A 22,938-nucleotide genomic window follows, 5' to 3' on the forward strand; every position below is an offset into this window, starting at 1 on the left:
GGTCCTATCTGATCCCCATCAGTACTAGATGACACGGGAGGGTCCCATGGGTGCAGGCAGGTGTCCTCTTGTTCTCACTGTCAGACCTGGCTATGTCCTGTCTGAAACCTGCTCTCTCATTTCATACATCTTAGTCCCTTCTTTAGTTCTGTTTAACTCTCCTTCCCTTCCTCCTCCTCCTCCCTCCCTCCTCCTCCTCCCCCCCTCCTCCTCCTCCTTCTTCTTCTTCTTCTTCATCTGAGGACATGATCGTTCATTGCTTTGGGAGTAAGCAGGGGCAGGCATAGGGATCCTCCCACTGCATTCTCTCCCAGCACACGGTGGTTGTTTTGTGTTCAAAGCTGAGAGCCTGGCTGCAGAGATTCTCTGACCTTCCCCAGAAGGGGATGGGGTAGACCTAGCCCTTCCATGCCCCATCAGTGCAACCTAGGGCTGACTCAGGAGATTGGAGTCCAGTGAGAAGGATTGGGTCTCTCAGTGGGAGGGGGTCTGGGGACTTTGCTCCTAGAGCAGAGGCTGTGGGCCGTCGGCCAGCCTTCTGCCTCTGCACAGCACGTACCAGGAAGAGTCCGCGTCTGGTACTCACTCCCCCACTCTACTACTGCTGGTTCCCCGGGGACCAGATTCTTATCTGCAAAGTCTTCTCAGGCCCCCAGCCTTAACCCTTCTCTTCTTTGTCATCTTTCTTTTGTTCTGGAGAGTTTGCAGATGGAGGTGAACATTAAGATGGCTCCCAGTCAGACAGGTGTCAGCCCCCCATCCCTTGTGTGGCTGCCCCCGGGTCAGGGCAGTGGGCAGGGAAGGGCTGGGTTAGTCCAGGCCAGACCTACAGGACAGAAAGAACTTCTTTGTTCCTTTTCTTCCAATCTTCTTCCTTCTTCCCTTTCCCTTTGCTGTGGGAATTTCTTCCTTTTCTTTACTTTCTCCATCCCAAGACGCCACCTGATGTGGTAGCACAGCCAAGAAAAGAAAGTCATTTACACTTGAGTATAAATCATATCAAAACTGCCCATTCTCAGGATGTTTGTTATCTAAGTCTCAGTGGGGAGTGAAAAAACTCTGGGCTACATGACAGATGTTCCAGGGCATAACAGGAAGAGATGGAGGAGGCTGATCTTGGGAAGGCCCTTCCAGAGCCCTGGCTGTTGTGCATACTGGCTGCCCCGAGTGCTGGCTTGGTTTGCTCACAGTTTGTGTTCCAGCAAAAGGATTTTGAAAACACATGGTTGAGACTAACTTGGAACCTGGCCAAAAGCAGGGAGTGGAGGGAGCTGGGCTGGACAAGGCAGAAGAGAGTTCTAGGAGACCCCACCAAATCTTTTGTTGCTTTTTGTTTGTTTGTTTGTTTGTTTTCTTCCTCCTGGAAGAGGAATCCTTGTGGCCCCATGAAGTGTTTGTATGAAGCAGGCAGAGCTGTCCCTGGACTTTACGAAGCCACATGAGGAGGTGGTGACAGCTCTGGGGGCCTCTGGCCCTGTCATCACAGAGGGGCTCATACAGTCTGGGTTTTCCCAGGTTGAGCACTCTCCTTTCTCCAGTCTGTCTCAATACAGACCTGCCCCATCCTCAACTGCTATCTGTGGACACCTCCGAGGTTGTCTGCACCACAGGACCCTTCTGAGGCCTCCTCAAACCCAGGACTCTGAACCAACCCCTCCTCACCAAAAGGCCCTGCAGTACCAACCCACCTCCCCATCCAGCCTCACCCCCACCAGCCAGGAGTGAGGTAACCACAGTTGCCCCCCAACCATCTGGGCTAGGGTCCACACAGGCCGCCCTCTCCTCCTCTCTTGGCCAGGGTCTGCATTATACATTCACCCAACCTCTGGCCTCCACCTGATGCTCTGGAGGCATGGGCTGAGGGCTGGCTCCTCCTATTGATCTCTGGATTAAGCCTCTCTGAAATCCCCATTTCCTTGTCTTTTAAAAGGAAGCAGGGGCCAGGCCTGGTGGCGCCTCACAGCTACTCCAGAATCTGATGCAGGAGGATGGCAGTTCACAGCCAGCCTGGGGAACTTAGTGAGAGACTGTGTCTCAAAAACTAAAAGGCAGGCTAGGGGCACAGCGCAGTGGCAAAGCATTTGCAGAGCATGTGCAAGGTCCCTGAATCCCATCCCTGGTACCCAGAGGGAAGGAAAAAAGCACCAGAGATAACAGACGCAAACACATAAGGGAAGGTATTGACAGTTTAGCCAAACCAGGGAGACTGACACTGTCCTTTCTCTCTGATGTTCATACCTTAGCAGGGCACAGTTTTATAGAAGCAGACGGGCAAAATCCAGGGAGTATACATATGTCAATCTACCTGTGAGACATGCAGTCACTATCACGTGGCCTATCTTAGCCATGAAGTTCCTCTTTGGCTGGCACCAGGGCCTGTGTGAGATTCCCAAGAAAGTTTTCATTCTTTGGGTCCTCTATTCCAGATCCACTGTTTTGAGGTTCCTGTTGCAGTCAGAGGCCTCAGCCAAGCAGTTCTTTCCTAGAAACCCACGTCATGCCCTCACATGGGCCACCACTGTCCCAGGTTCCACAGTGGCCATCACTGGCTGCTATTCCTTCATGTTGAACTGAACACAGCTATGAGACTCACTGTATGTTGGACTCCCACATCCTCAAAGATGTCCTGCTGTTCCCAATGAAATAGAAGCAAGGGTCCCAGAACCCACATACCTTGTCCAAAGTCACCCTGCAGTAGTGCAAACCTAGGAGGAAGCAGGCTGTGCCCAGGTCTGGAACATTCTACACCCACAGGGGAGCCTCATGTTAGTACTTACTGTTCTTCTGGCCCTATCTGTAAACACTGGCTGAGCACCTACTGTGTGTATGACAGTGTTCCTCTCCTTCCTGGTGACTCAGTGGAGGAGGAAGCAGCAGACACAGCAATTCATCTGTGACCGCCCACATACGGGCACACACGGAGTTCAAAACACACCCAGGTGCAGATACGTAGCTGCAGTACCTGTGGTATGCCACTCCCAGGTGGTTAAAAAACAAACAAGCAAGCAAGCAAGCAAGCAAAAACACCAGTGGCCACTCAGCACAGCTATGCATACTCCTGAATGTGAAGGTCACAGGTCAACCTTGGGTATCATTTCTTAGGAACCATACTCTTTGTTTTTATCATGACAATCTCTTCTTGAGACCCAAGTTGTTTAGGCTGACTGGCCAGCAAGCCCAGGAGCCACCTGTGATTACAAGATCAAATCATCACACCCAGTTTTTTATGTGGTGCTGGGCATCAAACTCAGGTCCTGGATTTACTAGCTGGGTCAACTTCCCAGCCCTACAGACAATCATTTGGTCCGTGCAAAAACACTGTTTCCTGTTTCTCCCTGACCCCTGTACTATAAGCCTATGAAGTCCCCATGACGGCAAGGCAGCATGGGAAACTGCCATTCTCACGCTACAGGCTGCACAACTCTTAGATGGTGTCTGTCTACTCTGCACTGTTGTCAGCACTGCAAGGCGCGGGTGGAGTGTGGCCAGCTCTCTATGGGTTCTGGGTCCAGGAATCTTGGGAAGTTGCTTAGCAATAACTGGCAGAGGTGGGCACAACATAGCTAGTTCACCTGATCCCCACTGCCGTGGCCCTGACAATCCCCACAACCTTGACCCCCATCTCCCTAGTCCCCACAGCCCTGGCCCACGGTGTCCTGGTTCCCACCGCTCTGATCCCCACTGCCCTGGCCCACACCTCCCTGATCCACACCTCCCTGATCCACACCTCCCTGACCCACACCTCCCTGGCCCACACCTCCCTGGTCCACACCTTCCTGGCCCACACTGCCCTGGCCCACACTGCCCTGGTCCACATCTCCCTGGTCCACACTGCCCTGGCCCACACTGCCCTGGTCCACACCTCCCTGATCCACACCTCCCTGATCCACACCTCCCTGGTCCACACCTCCCTGATCCACACTGCCCTGATCCACACCTCCCTGGTCCACACTGCCCTGGCCCACACTGCCCTGGTCCACACCTCCCTGGTCCACACTGCCCTGGCCCACACTGCCCTGGCCCACACCTCCCTGATCCACACCTCCCTGGTCTACCTACTGTCTTGGTCCACACTGGGCTCTATCATTCTACCTGTCTGATGCAATGGCCTCTTCCAGGTCTTGTCCCACAAAGCGTGGTGTCCGAATACCTATTTTCCTGCTTCCCAGTGACACTTCAGGGCTCTGCTGAGAAGCCCTGTGCAAGCTTCCAGAACCATGGTGACCTTTCCTTCTCTTGCCTGCACAGGTTTGCAGCTGCCAGGGCCCATGAGGGCTCCCTGTAGCCATCTCTTTTTGTCTATCTGCAATGACTGCAGATAAGAAGGCTTTAGTGGGTGCTCTGACTGCGCTCTTGGAGGACCACACTTCTTCCCTCAGAAAGAGCAGGCCACTCCCTCCGGGGCTAGGGAAGGCCACTGGGCTGACTGACCTGGGCCGGATGTAGCAGCTGCCACCAGCAGCCTCCATGGCTCTCAGCACCACTTAAAATGTCAAGACAACAAACTGTCCTGCCTTGGAGCTGCTGAGTGTCCTGTAGGTAGGTGGCATTTAGCAGCTGCGCTGTTCTCCATCCTTTGCCTGTTTTAAGACGGAGGCTCAATAAGGTGCCCAGGTTAGCCTCTAACTCACTGTGTTACACAGGTGGGCCTAATGCTGTCTACTCTCCTGCCTCAGCACTTGAGGTCTCTGGTCTATGCAGCATGCCAGGTTCCCTTCCCACAGACGCTTTACACCACACTAGACCAGATCTTGCTGGAATCTGAGCATAGGTTCCATGGAAGAGGATGAAGGACCTTGCTGTCTTAGACCTGAGATAATACTGGCAAGTTGGCAATAAGTCTTGGGCTCAAAGGAGGGGCTCCAAATGGCACAGGGCTCCAAATGGCACAGGGCTCCACACGGCACAGTGGGACAGAAGCCTCAAACATGAGGTTGAAGGGGAGTTATATGGCTTCTCAGGCTCATTTATAAAGTGGGGGATTTTGGCTTTAAGGCTTGAGTCTCCGGAATGAGTGTATAAATGAGTGAATGAGCGAGTGAGTGAATGAAAGAAGCAACCAACAAATGAATGAATGAGGGAGCCAGAAGCCTAGCCAGTGAATAGACTTGATTAAGGCACCTGTGAGGACAGTTGTTGACAGAATGGATACCTCCCTCTCAGAAGCCTGTGACACCTTTCTCTGGGCCCACTCAGTCCTGACTCCCACCCAGGTTGAGTGGCCGAGGGAAACCTTACCATCCATGCTGGTCCTTGAACTTCTGCCACAAGCTGGGTGGCATCTGGGCCAATGGGTGGGCTTTGTAATAAAAAAGCATTCTGCCCAAGGATGTCAGGAATGCTCCTGTGGCCAGCCTCGAGGCAAAGGCAGCTTTCTCTAAATTAATGCAACCTAGATAAAAATCTGATAATTAATAAGAGGCCCCAAATATGCCCACAGGTCATGTGATGGGGAAGTTCTAAATCCGATGCCCTCTCCCCGGTGAGCAAATAGATCTCAGTCAAGTAAGTTCACAGCAGAAACCGTAGAAAGGCCAGGACCACGGAGAACAGACTAAAAGCCACATGCCCAGTTTCCCTTGAGCTATCAGGAAAGTCTCCCAGCTGAGGTGGTTTCTGGCCACATGTGGCCTGCAGCCTGGGAAACATGGCTTGCCTGAACCAAGAAGCTCTGAGAGTGTGAGACAGCCAGCACATTTCCAATCTGTAGGAAAACAGAAAACAAAACACATCCCATTAACGGCCACTTGTTGAAGACAGGTTGAAATTTAACTTTTTAAAATCTAATGGACTGCATGAAATATGTCGTTCATTTGACCTGGTTATTTTTATTCCACTAATGTGACTGCCAGAGTATCTAAAAGCCGCACAGGGCTTGCTGTGATCCCAGCGACTGACATATTCCAGAAAGTTCTGTCAAGAGAGTGAGTATCTTGGTGTCAGAGGCTTAGAGGTTCAGATGCCCCAGGACTGGGTGGGAAGGATTTAATGGCCTTGTCAGTGGGAATGTCGTTGTCATTGGGTTCATATGTATCTCCATCCCTGCAGCCCCTTGGGTTGCACAGGAGACCTCTTCCTCCTGGAGGGTGAGCACGGTGTTGGTGGTAGGGAGAACAAGACAAGATGGGGCGCTGTTATTCTTTCAATCTGGGGAGGAAGCCTGGAAGCAGTCAGTGAGACTCTGAGGGGTCGCCTAGCATCCATGCTCTTCCTGATCTAGGTGGTGAAGTACACCCTGCTGCCCAGGCAGGGCTTCTGATGTCCCCATACTCGTGACCAACCTGTGGTTCCCACCTCATCCGGCTATAGAAAGAGAGGGAGCTGGTGATTCTGGCCACAAACCTTTCATGGCTCCTCCCTTGCAAGGCCCCAGGAGGGGCAGGGTGTGAATCTACTCACAGACAGCCATAATCAGGGTAAAACCACGAGTTAATATTTGTAGAGAGCTTAGCACAGGGCCAGCTCCAATAAGACAGCTTGTTAAATAAATAAGCACAAATGGAGAAAATGCTCAAGCTGCCAAACACTAGAGCTCAGAATGCCTGTGGCTGAGAGAACAGGCCTGGTGAGGCAGCAATGAGTCCAGGCGCCTGGAAAGAGGGAGCCAGGGCTGGTGGAACTGAGCTGAGTCAGTGTCCCCAGCCCCACAAGAAAGGCTCCTGGGAGGAGGCGACAGGAGGCTGGAGAGTCCTAGCCTAGCCTGGGCATGTTTTCAAAATTTTTTTGTGAGTTCCCAGGGATCAAAATGAGCCAGACACAAGAAGAGGTTGGACCTTCTCCTGAAACCAACCCTCCCATAGACTCCAAAGACTCTGCTGGAACAATACAATCCCCTCACGCTGAACACCCAGCTTTGGCTGCATTCCAGGGCTGGCAGTTCCTAGTAGCAGCAACCACTGCTGGGCGCTGATGTCATGGGAGGGAAGGAAATGATTGACATCCCATCTCCCACTAGCTTAGGGATGAATCCCCTAGCAACAGCCTCCTCTAGATCTTTACACACCCAAGTTCACTTTTAGCAGGCCATGTCATCTACTTTGTTTGGCATCTGTTTGGTCCTTCCATGAGATACCACCAGTCCTGACTCATAGGTGGCTCACTTTTCCCTTGTTCCTGTCCTATCCTCAGGCTGCTGTGAGTCACCAGCAGTTCTTAAGGACCCCCTCCCCCTGCTTTCTGGTACATTTATTTACATAATACAATGGTTCTCAACTGGTGGGTCATGACCCCTTGGGGGGTTTCATATCAGATGTTTACACTATGAAGCTTAACACTGGCAAAATTACAGTTAGGAAGTAGCAATGAAAATAATTTTATGGTTGGGGGGTCATCATAGCATGAGGACCTGTATTAAAGGGTTGCAGATTAGAAAGGTTGAGAATCACTGATTCAGTGTGAGTATAAGTATACGAGCACGTGGAGGGGGAGGTGTTCGGGCACATGTTCGCGCATGCCACATGGTCAGAGGACAACTTGCAGTAGTCAGTTCCCTTCTCTGAAATGTGAATCCCTGGGATCGAACTTGGGTCAACAGACCTAACTGCAAGCGGCTTTACCTGCTGAGCCATTCTGCTGACCCAGTGAATTTCCTTTGGTAAATAAAATTGTAAGGTAGAGTTTTGTTTTTGTTTTTGTTTTAAGATGCAGTGGTTTAGGTTTAGGGATGAGGTCTGGAGAGATGGTTCAGTGGTTAAGAACTCTTCCTGTTCTTATTAAAGACAGGAGTTCTGTTTCCAGCACCCACACTAGGCAGGTCACAACTTCCTGTACTTCCAGATCCAGGGATCTGATGCCCCTTTCTGGCCTCAGCAGACAATTGCACTCATGTGCACATACCCACACATAGATACCCACATGCACATTATTAAAAATAAGATAAATATTTAGATTTAAGGAAGAAGGGGGAATTTAACAAATTAAAATCAAGGCCACACACATACTGGTGAGTGAGTTTTTGCTGTTCTGAAACAGATTCTCATATAGCCCAGGCTGGCCTCCTACTCACTCCTGATCCTCTGCCTCCATCTCCTGAGTGCTGGAATCACAGGACACACTGTGTGCCTGTCTGTTTGTCACTATTATTATATTATTATTTTTTAATGCAGTACTGGGGATGGAACTCGGGGCTTTGTGCATGCTGGGTAAGCGCTCGACCAGAAATGACTCATTCCCCAGCCCTTCGGCACCTCTTAATGCAGAACTCTACAGAGAGGGGCTGCTCTCTGCTTGACCTCTAATACCTGCACATGTGCACAGACAGGATTCTCAGCAGAAGGTCAGCAGACCCTGGTGAAAACCAGCCTTACTCTTTTGCCTGAACTTTAAGCCAACTGCATTGACTATGAGGCCCATGACATGGTGGTCCACTCATCAAGGGCGACCTCAGAATGGTGGCCAACCTGGAGGCACCTCAAGGACGTCTGACAAGGTCTTGAGACAGTTTTTAGTTGTCACAGAGGAGGCAGCAGGAAAAGATGCCACTGGGTACTAGGGGTAGAGGTGACTAAGGATATAAAATGGCTCTGGGGCCAAAAACTGGTCCCATCCCAAATGTCATGGGAGTGTTCTAGTTACCTTTGTATTCTTATTACCCAAGAACAACTTGAAGGGACAGAGTGTTTGTTTGGACTAACCACATCAGAAGTATCTATCATGTCAGGCAGGGTGTGGTTGAGCAGAAAGGCTCCCATCATGGCAGACAGGAAGCAAAGAAAAAAGTCTCTGAAGGGGCTAAGGCTAGGTCCAGCCTCAAGAAACGCCCCCTCATGACTTACTTCCTCCATCTAGATTCTGCCTCCCACCTTTCAACACTGCCTAGTTATGCCATCAGATTATGAACCCTTCAAGACATCAATCCACTGATTAGGTCTGAGCCCTTAGGATGCAACCATCTCTAGAAACACTTTTGTGTAACTTTTCCTGGGGAGATGTGAACAAATGCCCATTCACCCTAGATAGAGCACTGGCAACAACCCAAAGAAACCATTCGACTAGAGTCTAGTTCAATTGAGCAGTTAGCTTACCGGGTTACTTAGAGGCATGTATGTGAGGAAGTACTTAAACAGTATCATGGTGGCTCAAAGGAAGCTGCATCACCGAACAACCCAGCTCAGGAAAGCAGTATCCCTGAAGCTCCCTGATGACTTGCATGCAAATATCTAAGCCAGAGGGGGAGTCTCCTCTCCTCAACCACTGTTCCACTTGTATAACCTTGGGGAGGGGCCTTATGAATTCTGTAAGCTTTAGGGTCTTTACTATCTGAGTCTCAAGGAACTCCTGGGAAAGGAATGTTTCAATTGGGACAACATTGCTGTATTATAACCACCTCTCAGAGACACCCAAAAATGCATTCTACCAATCTTCCAGGTGACTCTCAAGTCACAACTAACCATCCCTACAGACCCATTTAGGATGAGACCTCTACGGGAATAGCCCCAGCACGGGCTCACCAGGGTCAGGATTCCAGATGACTTGTTTTGCAAAAGAGACTGGGGCTTGGCAGTAGGTTATAGGCAGCCAGGTTCTTGCTTGGGACCAGGGTCTCTGAGACCAGGTATCACCTCTCTCTGGTGCAGAATTCCTCCTTGTGTCTGACTTTGTAGGAGCTCATTTGCTCCTGTTTCTGAGTTGCAGGTGACTATGTGCTCACACATGTGGTGCAAGGCAGGGCAATGTGGGCAAAGCCAAGACAAAAGGCCATTGGAAAGGGTTCCCTCAAAGCCTTGCACAAGGCAGGTCCTCTCCTCCCTTCTATCACTTCCTGCTCCCTCCCCTACACACACACACACACACACACACACACACACACACACACACACACACAGGACTAAGAAATGTCAGCAAAGACACAGGTGTCTGTTGGTTCCTGGCACCAAACACCAGTCAAGAGTGATTCAAGAAGGCAAGACATACACTGACAGCCGGAACTTCTCATAAAGAGCACCCTATGACCTGCCAGCAAAGCCGCAGTAACTAATTAATGAGGGGATTAGTCTTGATGACAAACGCCGGCCCTTGGGGTATGATATGATGAAGACTGCTGTATTCTTCAATGGGCAAGGCCCATTTCCACTCAACCACTCCAATAGCAGGGTTACTGGAACAAGCAGACAGTGAACTGGAGAAGTAACTGACCCCAAAACAAAGGCTCCCAGAGATGGGATTTGATTTGGGAGATGGTGTCCTCTCTTTCTCCTGGAAGTGGATCTGGGAACTGTTCATTTGACTTTGTGTGTTTTGTTGTTGTTGGTCCTTAAGATTCCAAGATCCAAAACTCTGAGCCTGGACTATGGAGGACAGCATGGGTCTGTAGCAATTACTTGTCTCATTGCTCTGACAAAACACAACTTAGGGAGGAGGGTTTTATCTGGCTCACAGTTTGAGGCACAGTCTATTGTCATAGCATGGTGTCAGGACTGTGAGGATGGTGATATTATATCCACAGTCAGGAGACATCCACAGGGTTTATTCACTTTGGGTTCCCAGCTCAGAGAATGATGCCGCCCACATTCAAAGTGGGTCTTCCCACCTCAACCCAATCTAAAATCTCCCTCACAGACATGCCCAGTGTTTTGTCTCCTGGAAGATTCCAGAACCTATCAAGTTGATGATCAGCATCAGCTGTCACATCGTTCAGTCTAGCCCATCCATTCCCCAAGACTCTCACTGTGTGGAGGTCACCCACATCCCCTTTGCACTTGTGGACCAATCCCTAAACTGCACTCAGAAACCTTGGAGGAGGAGTAAGCAGAAGCAGAGGCTGGAAAAATGGAAATTTTCCAAGCAAGCAGGTGTCAACTCCCAGCCAGGGTGAACCGAAGAACCAGGCCAAACCCTGAAAGAGACCCATTGCTTCCTCTGCTACATCGAGGAGCTGCCTGGGAACAAGATGCAGCCATCATATTTAGAGATGTTCTCCCACCTGGCAGCTTCCTGGGGCTTTGAGAACAAAACCAGGAGGGCCACTCCCACCCTAGAACCTCCTCAAGACTAGAGGAAAAGTACCACTTCCCAAACACATGGCAACACCAGTGCTTCTGGTACTGACCAGTTATGCACAGTCACACACACACACACACACACACACACACACACACACACACATTCTTACATATATACACATGTACTCACACATGCACACACATGTATGTACTAAAGTCCCACCCATTCTACAACTGGGCCACATCCCTGGTCCTGACTAATTGGATTTTTTTTCTTCTAAAAAATTATATACATATATATATTTGATTTCTGGAAGATATCTGACACCTGAACATAAATTTAGGAGGAGGGTGTGCTCCAGTTACACAATGCCAGTTGTTTATCAACAAAAGTATGAAGTTACATAATCCTGTGTGTGACTGTATGTCTTTCCAGCCTAGTCCTGGGCACAGCAGAGACTGGCGGGGGAGGGGAGCCGTTTGCGCTGGGACTCGGCCAGCTTAGGCATTTCTTAAATCCCACTTTAAGGCCACTTGGCACCTATGGGAGTGGCTAGCTCAAGGACCCAGTAACCTTTTCACCTCTCCAAGTTCAAAGACTTAGACCCAAATGAGAGCATATGATTGGCAGAGAAGGGGCAGTTAAGACAGTGAGAGGATGGCAGCCCCCATGGCTAAGCTGCAGCGAGAGGGTGTTGGTGTTCATGAAGAGACCAGCCTGTGTGTGAGCCTGAGAAGGTGCTGCTTGGCCGCTGGGCTGGAACTGCGTCCCGAGCTGTAGCCAAACGCCACCTGTCTCTCCCACCCATTCCACCTCTCTAGATGCCACCTAGGAATCACCAGAGGCAGCGCTGATGGCTTTGGAGGTTCCTTCAGAGGGCTTTGAGTGTCCCATGCAGCTACACAACAAGCTGGTGGGAATGTCAGCTGCTGGAAGCTGGTAGCCCACCAGACAAGGTGCCGGGCAGAGGCACTGCAGACTGACAGGGTCTGGGACAGGGAGAGGGACAGCTTGGCTGCCTGGAGGCTGGAGAAGCCAGGAGGTAGAGGAAAGAAAGGCCATCCTACAGGTCGGGTGGCCAGTGTGGCCCCTGCAGACTCAAATCAGGACAGCAGCTGCTCCTGGAGCCTGTCTCCTCCTCCTCTGGAAGAGAGGCTTAAAGACACCTACTGTGTGCAGGGATTCTGCTAGGTCCCGGGATAAGAGATCCAAAAGCCCTGGATCCTAACCACTCTACAGGAGATGCAACCTGCCAGGAAGGGTCAGGTTAGGATGTTCCGTAGCCTCCTTAAGTCCTCTGAGAAAACAAAACAAAACCCGCCAAACAACAGGGTACTATTCTCCCCTGGCGTGCAGGGGTTCATTAGCTGACAGCCACTCTCTCTCTCCTTGGATGGGATTGTCTAAAAGCTAACGGGCGGGTGGGGGGGGGGAGGTGGAGGGATGGGGCTCGAGTCCTTGGGAGACGATGGTGGGGGAGGGGCCCCACACGAGCGGACACCTGGGGAGGCTCAGGGCAGGGAAGGGTCCCAGGTGAGGGCTTTGTGGTTGATCTGTCACCTCCCAAAGACACAGCAAAGTTAGCTCCCGGGCCTTTTATTTAAGGTGGGGTCTGGGGCACCTCCCCTCCGAGTAAAAATCCTTTCCACCCTCAAATTAAGAAAACCCAAAAAACAAATCAAAACTACGACAACAACAACAAAAAACCAACTCTGAAGGGGCTCTGACCCCGGATAAAAATAAAACTCGGAATTCTTTCTTCCTGTGTTTAAATTTCTACGGAAAATCTGACCCGCGTGGCCGCCGCCCCTGCGCTTATATCTTTAAGGCGGAGCCGGCGCGCGGCCAAGTTCACGGCGCGCGGGCGCCCTCGGGACGGGCCAGGTGGCGGCAGCGCCCGGGAGGTCGCGAGGGAGGAGGGAGCGCCACGTCCCGTCCGCGCCAGGCCAGCACCTCTTCTCCGTTGCAGACGCCACCGGGGACGTGGATGGGGAGCGCGCGGCCATCATGAGGGTCCCCGAGAAGTACTCGACGCTCCCAGCCGAGGACCGCAGCGTCCATATCGTGAACATCTGCGCCATCGAGGACCTCGGCTACCTGCCGTCCGAGGGCACGGTGAGTTCGGGTGTGGTCACGGGTTATCTCTGACATGGTGCAAGACGCTGGGGGCTCTCACCCACGCACGTGCGACCCGGAAACGCGCTGCTGCCCTGACCAAGTGCGCGCGGTACGCTGTACTCTGCGTGTCCTCCCACCCGCAGAATGCAGCGCCCGGGGTCCCCAGAGTGTCCCTGGTATCTTTGCAGCATCCGGCCCAGGGTTTGCAGTGTCTCCGGGATTCATGGAATGCTCGGGTCGGGGATTCCCCAGAATGTTGCTGGGGTCTCTGCAGCGCATTGCCGAGGGGTCTCCAGAGTGTCCCGAGGTCTCTAGAGTGTCCTCGAATCCCTGTAGCGCTGGACCTGGGTTTTTCAGAGTGTTCCCGAGATCCCCAAAGTGTCGCTGAGGTCTTCACAACTCACTGTCTGGGGAACCCAGAGTGTACACAGCGTCCAAGTTGGGTTTTGCAGCTTCCTCAGGATGCCGAAAGCGTTCCCCCCGAAATCTTTGTAGTTCCCGGGGTCCTAGAGCGTCCCTGGGTCCCTGAAGTGCCTGGCCAGGGGTTCCCAGTGTCCTGAACATATAACCGAGGCCCGGATGGGACCCTCCTTTCCAGGCGCTTGGCCAGGGGTGCCCCAGGAGCAGCAGGGTGGGAGTGGTAGTTAAGGGCAGGGACCAGGTGGACACCAGATTGGGCAAGACCCCTGCACCGCCACCCGGTGGGGCTGAGTCCTGAGACTCCACCTGCCAGCAGCCGGAGTTGCACTCCGGGCTCAAGCGAGACAAGTTCTTGCCTACCTTGAGTTGGTCCCAGTGCCCTAGGCATGGGCAGGGTGGAGCCAGTCACCTGGTTGGGGAACCTAGTCTAGAGATCCCCTCTACCATAGCATTGTCCCTGTGTCCAGACCCAGCAGATCACTAGGATCCCTGGTGGCACGGTGGGCGGGAAGCGGGGCGGGGGGTGGGGGGCAAATTCACCCCAGATGAATTTGGTTTAAAGAACAAAGTTTCCCAGGGCGCCAGTGGGGGAGGGGCACTCCCAGCAGGGACCAAAGAGTAGATCTTCTTTCTCTTCCTGTCTCCCCAGACCCCTCAAGGTCCCTTCCTAGGCTCTAGAGAGCATAGCTGCCCAATGCCCTGGGGCTCTATTCAACCTGGGGCTGGAAGAGTGGAGGACCCAGCTTGGAGGATTGCCTTGACTTGTCCTAGCCTGGGGCTGGAACCAGAGGGCCTGGAGTGGATACTCCCAGAGGCCTGATTGGAACTCTGGCTGGGCAGAGCAGGCTCAGGCTGTGAACAGACCTGGCATTCCTGGGGTGAAGACCTAAGGGCTTTACTGGGAGCCTGGGTCAGGAGCAGCTGTTGCTGAACAGATACCTTCCTGTTGTATACAGGATAGGAACAGCCTTGGGAGCTCAGGGGGACATTTGAACTGAGCTGTGGGCTGGGTTGGCCCCTAGGCACCCAGAGAGAGCTAGAGGCAGGGAAGGCTCCGCCCTTCCGGAGCTTAAGGAGTTCTGATGGAATGCTCCCGTGTTACCCATGACAGGAACAAAGGACAGTTCCCCAGAGTTGGCCAACTGTACTTCTTAGCTTGTTTAACTCAAAACAACAGGGGTGGGAGTGGGGTGGAGTGGGGGTGCTGTTAATACAAATTGGGAAATTGAGGCCCAGAGACACAAGTGACTCCTTCCAAGTTGAGGGAGACCGCAAGCAAGTGTGCCCATGAATGGATATGGTGGTGGTGGTGGTGGGGGAGCTGGGTAACATCCGTGATGTGGGGCCCAAAGGGGAGAACATGGGGACTCCAGTTGGAGGCACTGGGGAATGGTGGTTGCCAAGGTAACAAAGAGGTGTTATTGTAGAGATGGTGCCCATGGGAGGGAATTTGAGTATGAACAGAGTCTGAATAAATGGCCCTGGGAACTGATATTCCCATCTAGAGACCTATGTCCACACCTAGCAGCCATCAGTGACCCTCAAACCAAAGAGGTCACTGAGGTCTTAATCTCATTCAAAGTCTTCACAATCCAGAAATCCAAAGGCCAATCTTGGCGACTGATGGAGGCCAGTGGCTTTTATTTTGCACAGAGTTTTCCTTAGATGTATTGTAGGCTGGCAGGGCTGTGGCCCTGGGTTCATGTACAGGACAGACGGGTCATACTCAGGGATCGTGTTGCAATCTGTAGCTCTGAACCCTGAGGTTCTGAGCATCCCCTCACACTCTAGCCACCACTATTAGTCATCATAGAGTCACCCAGCAGAGGAAACCCAGTGCTCTCAAAGGCCAGAGGCGGTGGGCAGCACCTCCATTCCCTAGAAGTGCAGCCTTAGACAAAACACCTCTGCCCCAGACTGCGGTTCCCAGACTGTCCTGCCATCTCCATTTCAAGAGAAAGGGACAGATCACTCCTTTGGTTCAGTCAAAGAGGCAGGCTAGGGGAGCAGTTGGGAAGCCAGGAGCCAGGTAAATGTGACTAGTGTTGTTTTCTCCGTTCTGATCTTTGAGCATTTCTGTCTTTAATGCAAGTTTTCCATGGCCTGAGATGCCTACACCCAGAAATACCTGCTGTGTGAGTGTTAGCCCACCTGCTGGGATGAGGGCATAGGCTGCTTATCTGCCATCAGAGACTTCTGTTTATAGATTCCTGGGCAAGCCCAATGATCAGAAATGGATAGCTTGTGCTTTTGAGTCAGGCGAAAACCATCTGGAATAAAACTGAAGTTTTACATTGATGTCCCTGGAGCAGGACATGGTGGTCTATAGTTGTACTCCAAGAGCTGGAGAATCTGAGTCAGGAGAGTTTGAGACCAGCCTGGGCTACAGAGTGAAACCTTATCTCAAAATCAATCAAAATGCACTGATGTTCCACATCAGTCTGAAACCCAAGACCCCAAATCAGAGAAGCAAGTCCCTGTGTCTCTGACTTCATTGCTTCCATTTCTAAAGAAATTCTGGGCTTTTTAGATTCCTTCAAAAGCATCAGTATTTTGGCACAGACAGTTCAAATTCAACCCAGGCTCCAGGAAGTGGAGGTGGGTGAACGAGCTTTGGTCCCAGCACATTTAGGGTATGAACACAGGGTACTGCCATCCTGCCCAGCGTGGTGGGGGCAGCTGGCACAACCTTCCCTGTTTGTGGTGCTAGGACAGGGTCTGCACTCTATCTTTCTCTAAAAACTTCCCTGGGGGGAGCTCTTTCCAGGAGCACTTCTCCCAAACACCCAGGAGACAACCCTATCACATTCAACCTCTGCAAGTGTCCCTCCTATTCTCTATGGCCACCTCACAGAGGTACCTAGACACAAGCTTCTGTTGTCCTTTTGCATATGAAAACACACACACACACACACACACACACACACAGTTTCTCAACCAACCATTAAGAGATCACTAAGAAACCCCTTGACAGCCGGGCATTGGTGGCACACGCCTTTAATCCCAGCACTTGGGAGACAGAGGCAGGTGGATCTCTGTGAGTTTGAGACCAGCCTGGTTACAGAGCGAGTTCCAGGACAACCTCCAAAGCAATACAGAGAATCCCTGTCTTGGAAGGAAGGAAGGAAGGAAGGAAGGAAGGAAGGAAGGAAGGAAGGAAGGAAGGAAGGAAGGAAGGAGAGAAAGAGAAAGCCCTTGCCTTCCATGCAAGTGTCTCTTTTCTTTCCTTTCCTTTCCTTTCCTTTCCTTTCCTTTCCTTTCCTTTCCTTTCCTTTCCTTTCCTTTCCTTTCCTTTCCTTTCCTTTCCTTTTCTTGGTTTTCCTAGACAAGGTTTCTGTATTTAACAGTCCTGGCTGTCCTGGAATTTGCTCTGTAGACCAGACTGGCCTCAAACTCACAGAGATCCGCCTGCCTCTGACTCCTGAGTGCTGGGATTAAAGGCATGTGCCACCATCTCCCAGCATGCACCACTAGCTCCCGGCCCCTTTTCTTAATCATAGAACAAAAAGAATGTTTGGAAGTTACACATAAAGTCCAACCCACATCCCTCCTGCTGCAGTTTACATAGTTTTGTCTTGTTCTGTACAGGGAAGGAACATGCAGAATCTCCTGGTGCCTCTGCAGCTTATGAGGGATTTGCTGTGTCTTCCTTTGTCTCAGAACAGCTCTGCAGACCCTGGGGGTCCCAGGCTGGTACACAGAGAAGTTGGCAAGGAGCCCACATTGTCTATCTAGGAGTTGCTCTCCACTGACACTGAACAAAGATGGCTTTTTCCCATTCTATAAATCCAATACCTATGCAGACAAACAGTTTTCCCAGTATAACAGGACAAGTCACCAAGGGATGACTGCGCTGTTGCTCGTGCCGCCTCCTGTTACCTACACCTCCCTTTGTCAGTTTTAACATCTGAGTCTGATACCCTGCCACCTTTCTCTTATGGGCCACTGTGACAGTAAGGTTCTTTTTCCCTGCCCCACCTGTGTGCATGTGTGCGCGTGCGTGCATGTGTGTGTGCGTGCGCGCATGTGTGTGTGTGTGTGTGTGTGTGTGTGTGTGTGTGTCTCCAGAGGTTGGCATTGGTTGTCTCCCTTTCTTACTCTCCACTTTACTTTTTGAGACAGAGTCTCTCATTGCACCTGGAACTTGCCAGTTCTACTAGGCTGGCTGGCCAGTGAGCTGTCTCTTCCTCCCCAATACTGTGGCTATGTGCATGGTGCACCCAGGTTTTTACATGAGTGCTGTGGATTGGAACCCAGGTCCTCATTCCTGTACCAAGAGTTTTAGGGACAACCACCCCATCCATTTTTCTTTCTTCACACACTCACCTCCCGGAGAGGTCGAGCAGCCCTGGGGCCACCCAGTCTCCTGGGGCCTATGGTAGATTCTATATGGTAAATGCTCTGAATCCTTCCAACAACACTATTGGCAAAGTCCTGTTAAATGAGGGAGGACTTACTATGTCTCAGGGAGGTGGATCCATGTTCCGGGGGCAGTGCAGCCAAACCATGGCTCAGCTGGACTCTGAGCACAGGCGAGATGACACTTACTTTGGCCACTGTGCCTTCCCCTAGGTCTGGCCTCCCCTAGGGCAGCCTAAGAGGGCCATATGGACAGGTGGCGATTGCTCATGTTGAATCTGCCCCCTGCCCCCTGCCCCCTGCCTCACCTGGAAGAATCCATGGTGGCTCCCTGGGGTCATTTCCCTGTCTGTCACAGAACGGATCTGACTGTCCCTTTCTCTAAGTCATGGCTGTCCATCTTCTTCAATGGTGGCCATTGTTCTGGCCCGGAGTGCGGTGTGTTAGGGCAGTCTCAGGTCTAGCCTCCAGGGCTCATGCTGAGGAAAGTTAGGACTTCTTTGAAGGTGGTCCACAGGAGACCGGCATGGCACCTTGGATCCTAGACAAAGAAGCTTGGAAACCAGTTAGAAGAATGAAGAAAGGGAGGAGGGGGAGCCAGGGACGAGAGAGTAGCTGATATGTGCACTCAGGGGAGAAAGCAGGTAGGAGGGGCAAGACAGAGGTGAGGTGAGGTCCCAGGAGCAGGGACTGATACCAGGACTGTGTTTGGAAATGAGGTTGAGACCTCTGAGCCTCTGGGGTGATCAGAATGCCAGCAAAGGCAGCTGTGTCCTCAGCCCACCTCCCTAGTATATGCCCATCTTGGCTCAGAGTGGCCCCCCTGCCCAGCCTGGCCCGGGGGCTCTTGTCTTCAGGACTCTCTGTTAGGGCCTGGTTCGTCTTTCCCTTCAAGGCCTCTTTAGCAGCCAGCACCCTGTGACTTTGCACTTCTCTGTTCTTCCTGGGATTCTGAGAAGGACCTGCCTGCCCTTGGCCCCTGGGATGGAGTCAGGGTGGCAGGCATGCCCCGTAGGCGCCTGGCCCAGGGTATTCTGGGCCTGGTTCTGCTCAGCTGCAGAACCCTCATCAACCTGGCTAATCCTCCTGGCAGGAGGTGGCCCTACTGCCCTTCCAGACTCCCAGCCACCCAGGGTTCCCAGGCTGGGATCTAGCCTGGCCAACTTCAGGGCCAGCAAGAAACCACTGCTGTTTCCAGACCTCCCCACCAGCCTGTGTTTCCTAGACTGCTTGGTGCTCAGGAGCTTCGTGGTGGAATGGAAGCACACTTTTGGCTGTGTCCCTCTGTAAGGAGTCAAAGCTGGGCTCCTAGGGTAGTGGGTGGTGATTTGGGACCCAGGGCATTGAGCTGGTCACCTGGGGCCTACCCCCTTTCCCACATGTCAGTCTCAATTGCTGCCAGGTCAAGTGGATCTAGCAACAGTGCTCCCTCCATGTGCAGGACATTTGAAGACAGGGTGCCCCATTCTTAGAAAGAGGGCCATCATTTCTGTGAAGGACAGGAGTGTCTTGGGTGTGTGGACAGGATCCAAGGCTAGGCCCACCCCCATGCCTACCCCTGACCTGGAGCCCCAGTCCCTCTACAGAGACATACACTCCTTGGTGGCTGAGGACAGATACTCAGATACCCATAAATGTAGCTCTCTACTAGGCTAGAACGTAACTACTGTTGTCCTCAAAGTCCAGCGCTGCTCTGGGGATGTGACTCCGTGAGTAGAGAACTTGCCTAGCATGCATGAAGGCTTCAGTTCTAGCCTCGTATCTGAATAAACCAGGGTGAAGCTTAAGGTCATCCTTGGCTACATAACAAGTTCTAGGCCAGCCTGGGCTATAGGAGCTCTTGCCCAAAAGAACCAAACCCAAACAAAATAAGACAAAAAACCAACACCAAAAACCAACCAGCCTGAGCCTATCACCCCTAGGCCACACAGATAAAGGGTTGACTCTGGTTACTTATAGAGAACAGGAAAGAAACCTCTTAGGAGCACTTTGGGTAGAATATCCATACTGTCAAGGGCCTCATGGAGGTCACCAGGATGAATGAGACTCCAGTCACCTCGGAGGAAGTAGGTGGAACCCTTCCAGCCTCCTTCAGCTACAGGTGATGAGTGGCCTGTGCCAGTCATTGGTCCTGCTCGCTCCGGGAGATGTGGTCTTGGGGTAACGATGCTAAGATGCAAGGTTATGACCACCCTGACCTAGTAACTGGGCCCTGCTCAAGAGCCCCTCTCCCCTCCCTCCATTTCTATGGACTAAATGCAGCTCTACTCTGTCCTTTGTCCCACGTCACAGCTTACTGTACCTCACAGGAGGATGTTGTCCTGCTGCTTCTGAGAAATACACAGCTCTTCAAAGTACCTAGTATCTGGGGACATCCTAAGGTTCTGGGTGGCCACTGGAGGAGGTGGGCAGTGGCTTCCTGACTGCTGGTGTATCCGAGTCAAGCTCAGATCAAGGCCAGGTCTCTGGCTATTAGCAGAGCTTGAGTCTCTAGCATGGGCAGGATGGGATGGAGTGGCTTAGAGGGACAAGAGGCACTACAGAGGGTCAGAAGGGAACATGGAGGGAGTGGAGACTCCTGAGACTGGGGCTGTAGTAACAGGTGTCCAGAGAACGGGGCAGAACCAGAGGCAGAGCCTAGGGAAGACATATGTCTTCCAGTACTATGAAGAGGAAACTGAGGTCAGGACTGCACCCACCCTGGAGGGAGTCTCCACCCAGCTTAGGATCCTTCAGGGTTCCGGGAGGAGGCATTCTGGCCGTGGTGCAGAAAGGGGCATGCAGGTAGCTGTAGTTGATGGCTGTTGTGTTGGGCTCACCTGCTACCAGGGAAGACCTCGCTGGTGATGTCCTCCCCACCACTCTGCTCGAATCAAGAGTTGGTGTGGAGGGAGAGTAGTGTCTGCTAACCTCTGAGAAAGAAACTGCTGGAATCGGGTGTTCCTGCTGGAGTGAAGCCAGCTCTGGGGACAGCTGGCAGTTCTAGGCTGCTCCTCAGACTGTGTCCCAGTCTGGTTCTCAGTCCTCATTCCTCCAAGCCAGAGCCCAGCGCTGGAGCTGAGTTTCTGGAAGGTCCAGGGTGAGAGTGAACCAGGGCCTCACACATTTGATCTCTGATCATACAGTTAGCCGGTGGCCCTGAAGCCATCATCGTGTTATGTGGCTGCTAGCTGCCAGACGTTGACATAGTCCCTGTAGAGAACTAAATTCAGTTCTGCCCTGCCTCAGGCCCTGCCCTACACATTCTTCCTGGGGCTTTTTCAGCAGTTTTTGCCAGGAGTCAGAGAGCACCTTCCCATCCAGAGACCAAGCATGACTTGGAATGCTCAGGCCCCCAAAAGGCTATTCCATCTTCTACATATTTCAGCCCATAGGACCAGATCTGACTCACAATGGGCATCTATAGTGTGGTTGTGTCTTGATATAAGACAGTAATGGTTCAAGATCCCTCAGACACTAAAACCCACAGGTGCTCAAGTCTCAAAGAATATGGTACAGTAGTGCTAGGGGGTAGCTTCCCACACAAGTGTGAGTCCTTGAGCTTGGATTCTCAGCACCTACAATAAAAAGCTGGGCATGCTGGCATACTTACGATCCCAGCAATGGGGCGGGTAGATGAGAGGAATTCTGGGCTCACTGGCCAACCAGCCTAACCTAAGGGAGAGCTCTGGGTTCAGCGAGAGACCCTGCCTCTAAAAACAAGGAAGATGGGTTTGAGAGATGGCTCAGTGGTTAAGAGCCCTTGTTTTGCTCTTGCAGAGGACTTAGGTTCTGTTCCCAGCATTCACATGGAGAGTCACAACTATCTGTAACCCCAATTTCAAGGGATTTGGTGCCCTCTTCTTCCTCCATAGACACTGAACACTCATGGTACATATACATACCTGCAGGCAAACACTCATACACATAAAAATAATCTTAAAAAAAGAATTGAAACCAAGGAAGTTGCTTGTTGTTAACTTACAACTTCTGCACACATGTGCAAGTTCAGAAATGTATGCACACTCATACAAAGGAAAATTAAGTAGTATGCTGGGGTATTTGCTTAGAACCCGTGCACAGTGGTGACTTTAGTGAGGAGGAAGTGTATGCAGGCACTTGGTAGAATCAGGTGTTTATAAACACTTTATATCAGGGATTTGTTAGACTCTGGCTGCAGCAAACAGTGCTATGAAGTTCAGCATGTTTTGTCGAGCGACTAAGTACCCAGCTAGAATCACGTTGCCCTCGAGAACCACTCCACACTGAACACATGTCCCTTTCTTGCCTCACAGCTGCTCAACTCCCTGTCCGTGGACCCTGATGCTGAGTGCAAGTATGGCCTGTACTTCCGGGATGGGAAACGCAAGGTGGACTACATCTTGGTATACCATCACAAGAGAGCCTCGGGCAGCAGAACTCTGGCCAGGAGGGGACTACAGAATGACATGGTCCTGGGGACCCGCAGTGTCAGGCAGGACCAACCCCTTCCTGGGAAGGGGAGCCCCGTGGACATGGGCTCACCTGAAGCCCCCATGGATTACCACGAAGATGACAAGCGCTTCAGACGGGAGGAGTATGAGGGCAACCTGCTGGAGGCAGGCCTGGAGCTGGAGCATGACGAGGATGTAAGTGTGGCCTCATGTTGGCCAGGGACACCAGGAGGACATAGGCTGAACAGGTCTGTTTGCAGAAGGCAGTGAGGGCAGGTCGCCTTTAGTTCTGCTCTTGTGGCCATAGTGGGCTAGAAGTTGCTTCTAAACAGCTCTGGGAAGTCCCAAGCCAGCCTCCTCCTCCAGCAACCGCATCTGCCTGGGGCAGAGCTGGCCAGTGACTGCGACCTTGAGGTCAGAGCATTTCCTGCCTCTGCTCAGCCCATGCGGCATGGGAAGATTAGCTGGGTCAGAGGGACGAAGTGTGGAAGTGTGGAGCTGTTCTGGGGCTTCTTGTGGGTGTCCTTGGCCCTTCTCCAAGCTTGTTTCTCAACCTATGGAAAAGAGATTGGTCTCTAGGTTCTTGGGATCCCTGCTCTGAAACCCGCATCTCTGTCACACTGTGTTCAGGAAGTCTAGAAGTTTTGCTAAGAGAAGTTTCTGGACAGAACAAAGGATCCACTGTCTC

At 51.9% G+C, this 22,938-nt stretch overlaps 1 protein-coding gene across 9 annotated transcripts in view; it reads left to right on the forward strand.

Moving 5' to 3' along the window:
- Ano1 (anoctamin 1) overlaps nucleotides 1-22,938 on the forward strand; it is a 164,182-nt gene that overhangs the window by 59,416 nt on the left and 81,828 nt on the right. For all 9 annotated transcript variants that reach the window (XM_021227304.2, XM_040750628.1, XM_021227295.2 and 6 more), the window contains exons 2-3: nucleotides 12,911-13,056; nucleotides 22,113-22,445. In XM_021227304.2, coding sequence (XP_021082963.1) covers nucleotides 12,911-13,056; nucleotides 22,113-22,445 — 479 coding nt within the window. The remainder of the gene's footprint in view (nucleotides 1-12,910; nucleotides 13,057-22,112; nucleotides 22,446-22,938) is intronic.

Source organism: Mesocricetus auratus, unplaced genomic scaffold (assembly GCF_017639785.1).
Source record: "Mesocricetus auratus isolate SY011 unplaced genomic scaffold, BCM_Maur_2.0 Super-Scaffold_4256, whole genome shotgun sequence".
Taxonomy (NCBI): domain Eukaryota; kingdom Metazoa; phylum Chordata; class Mammalia; order Rodentia; family Cricetidae; genus Mesocricetus; species Mesocricetus auratus.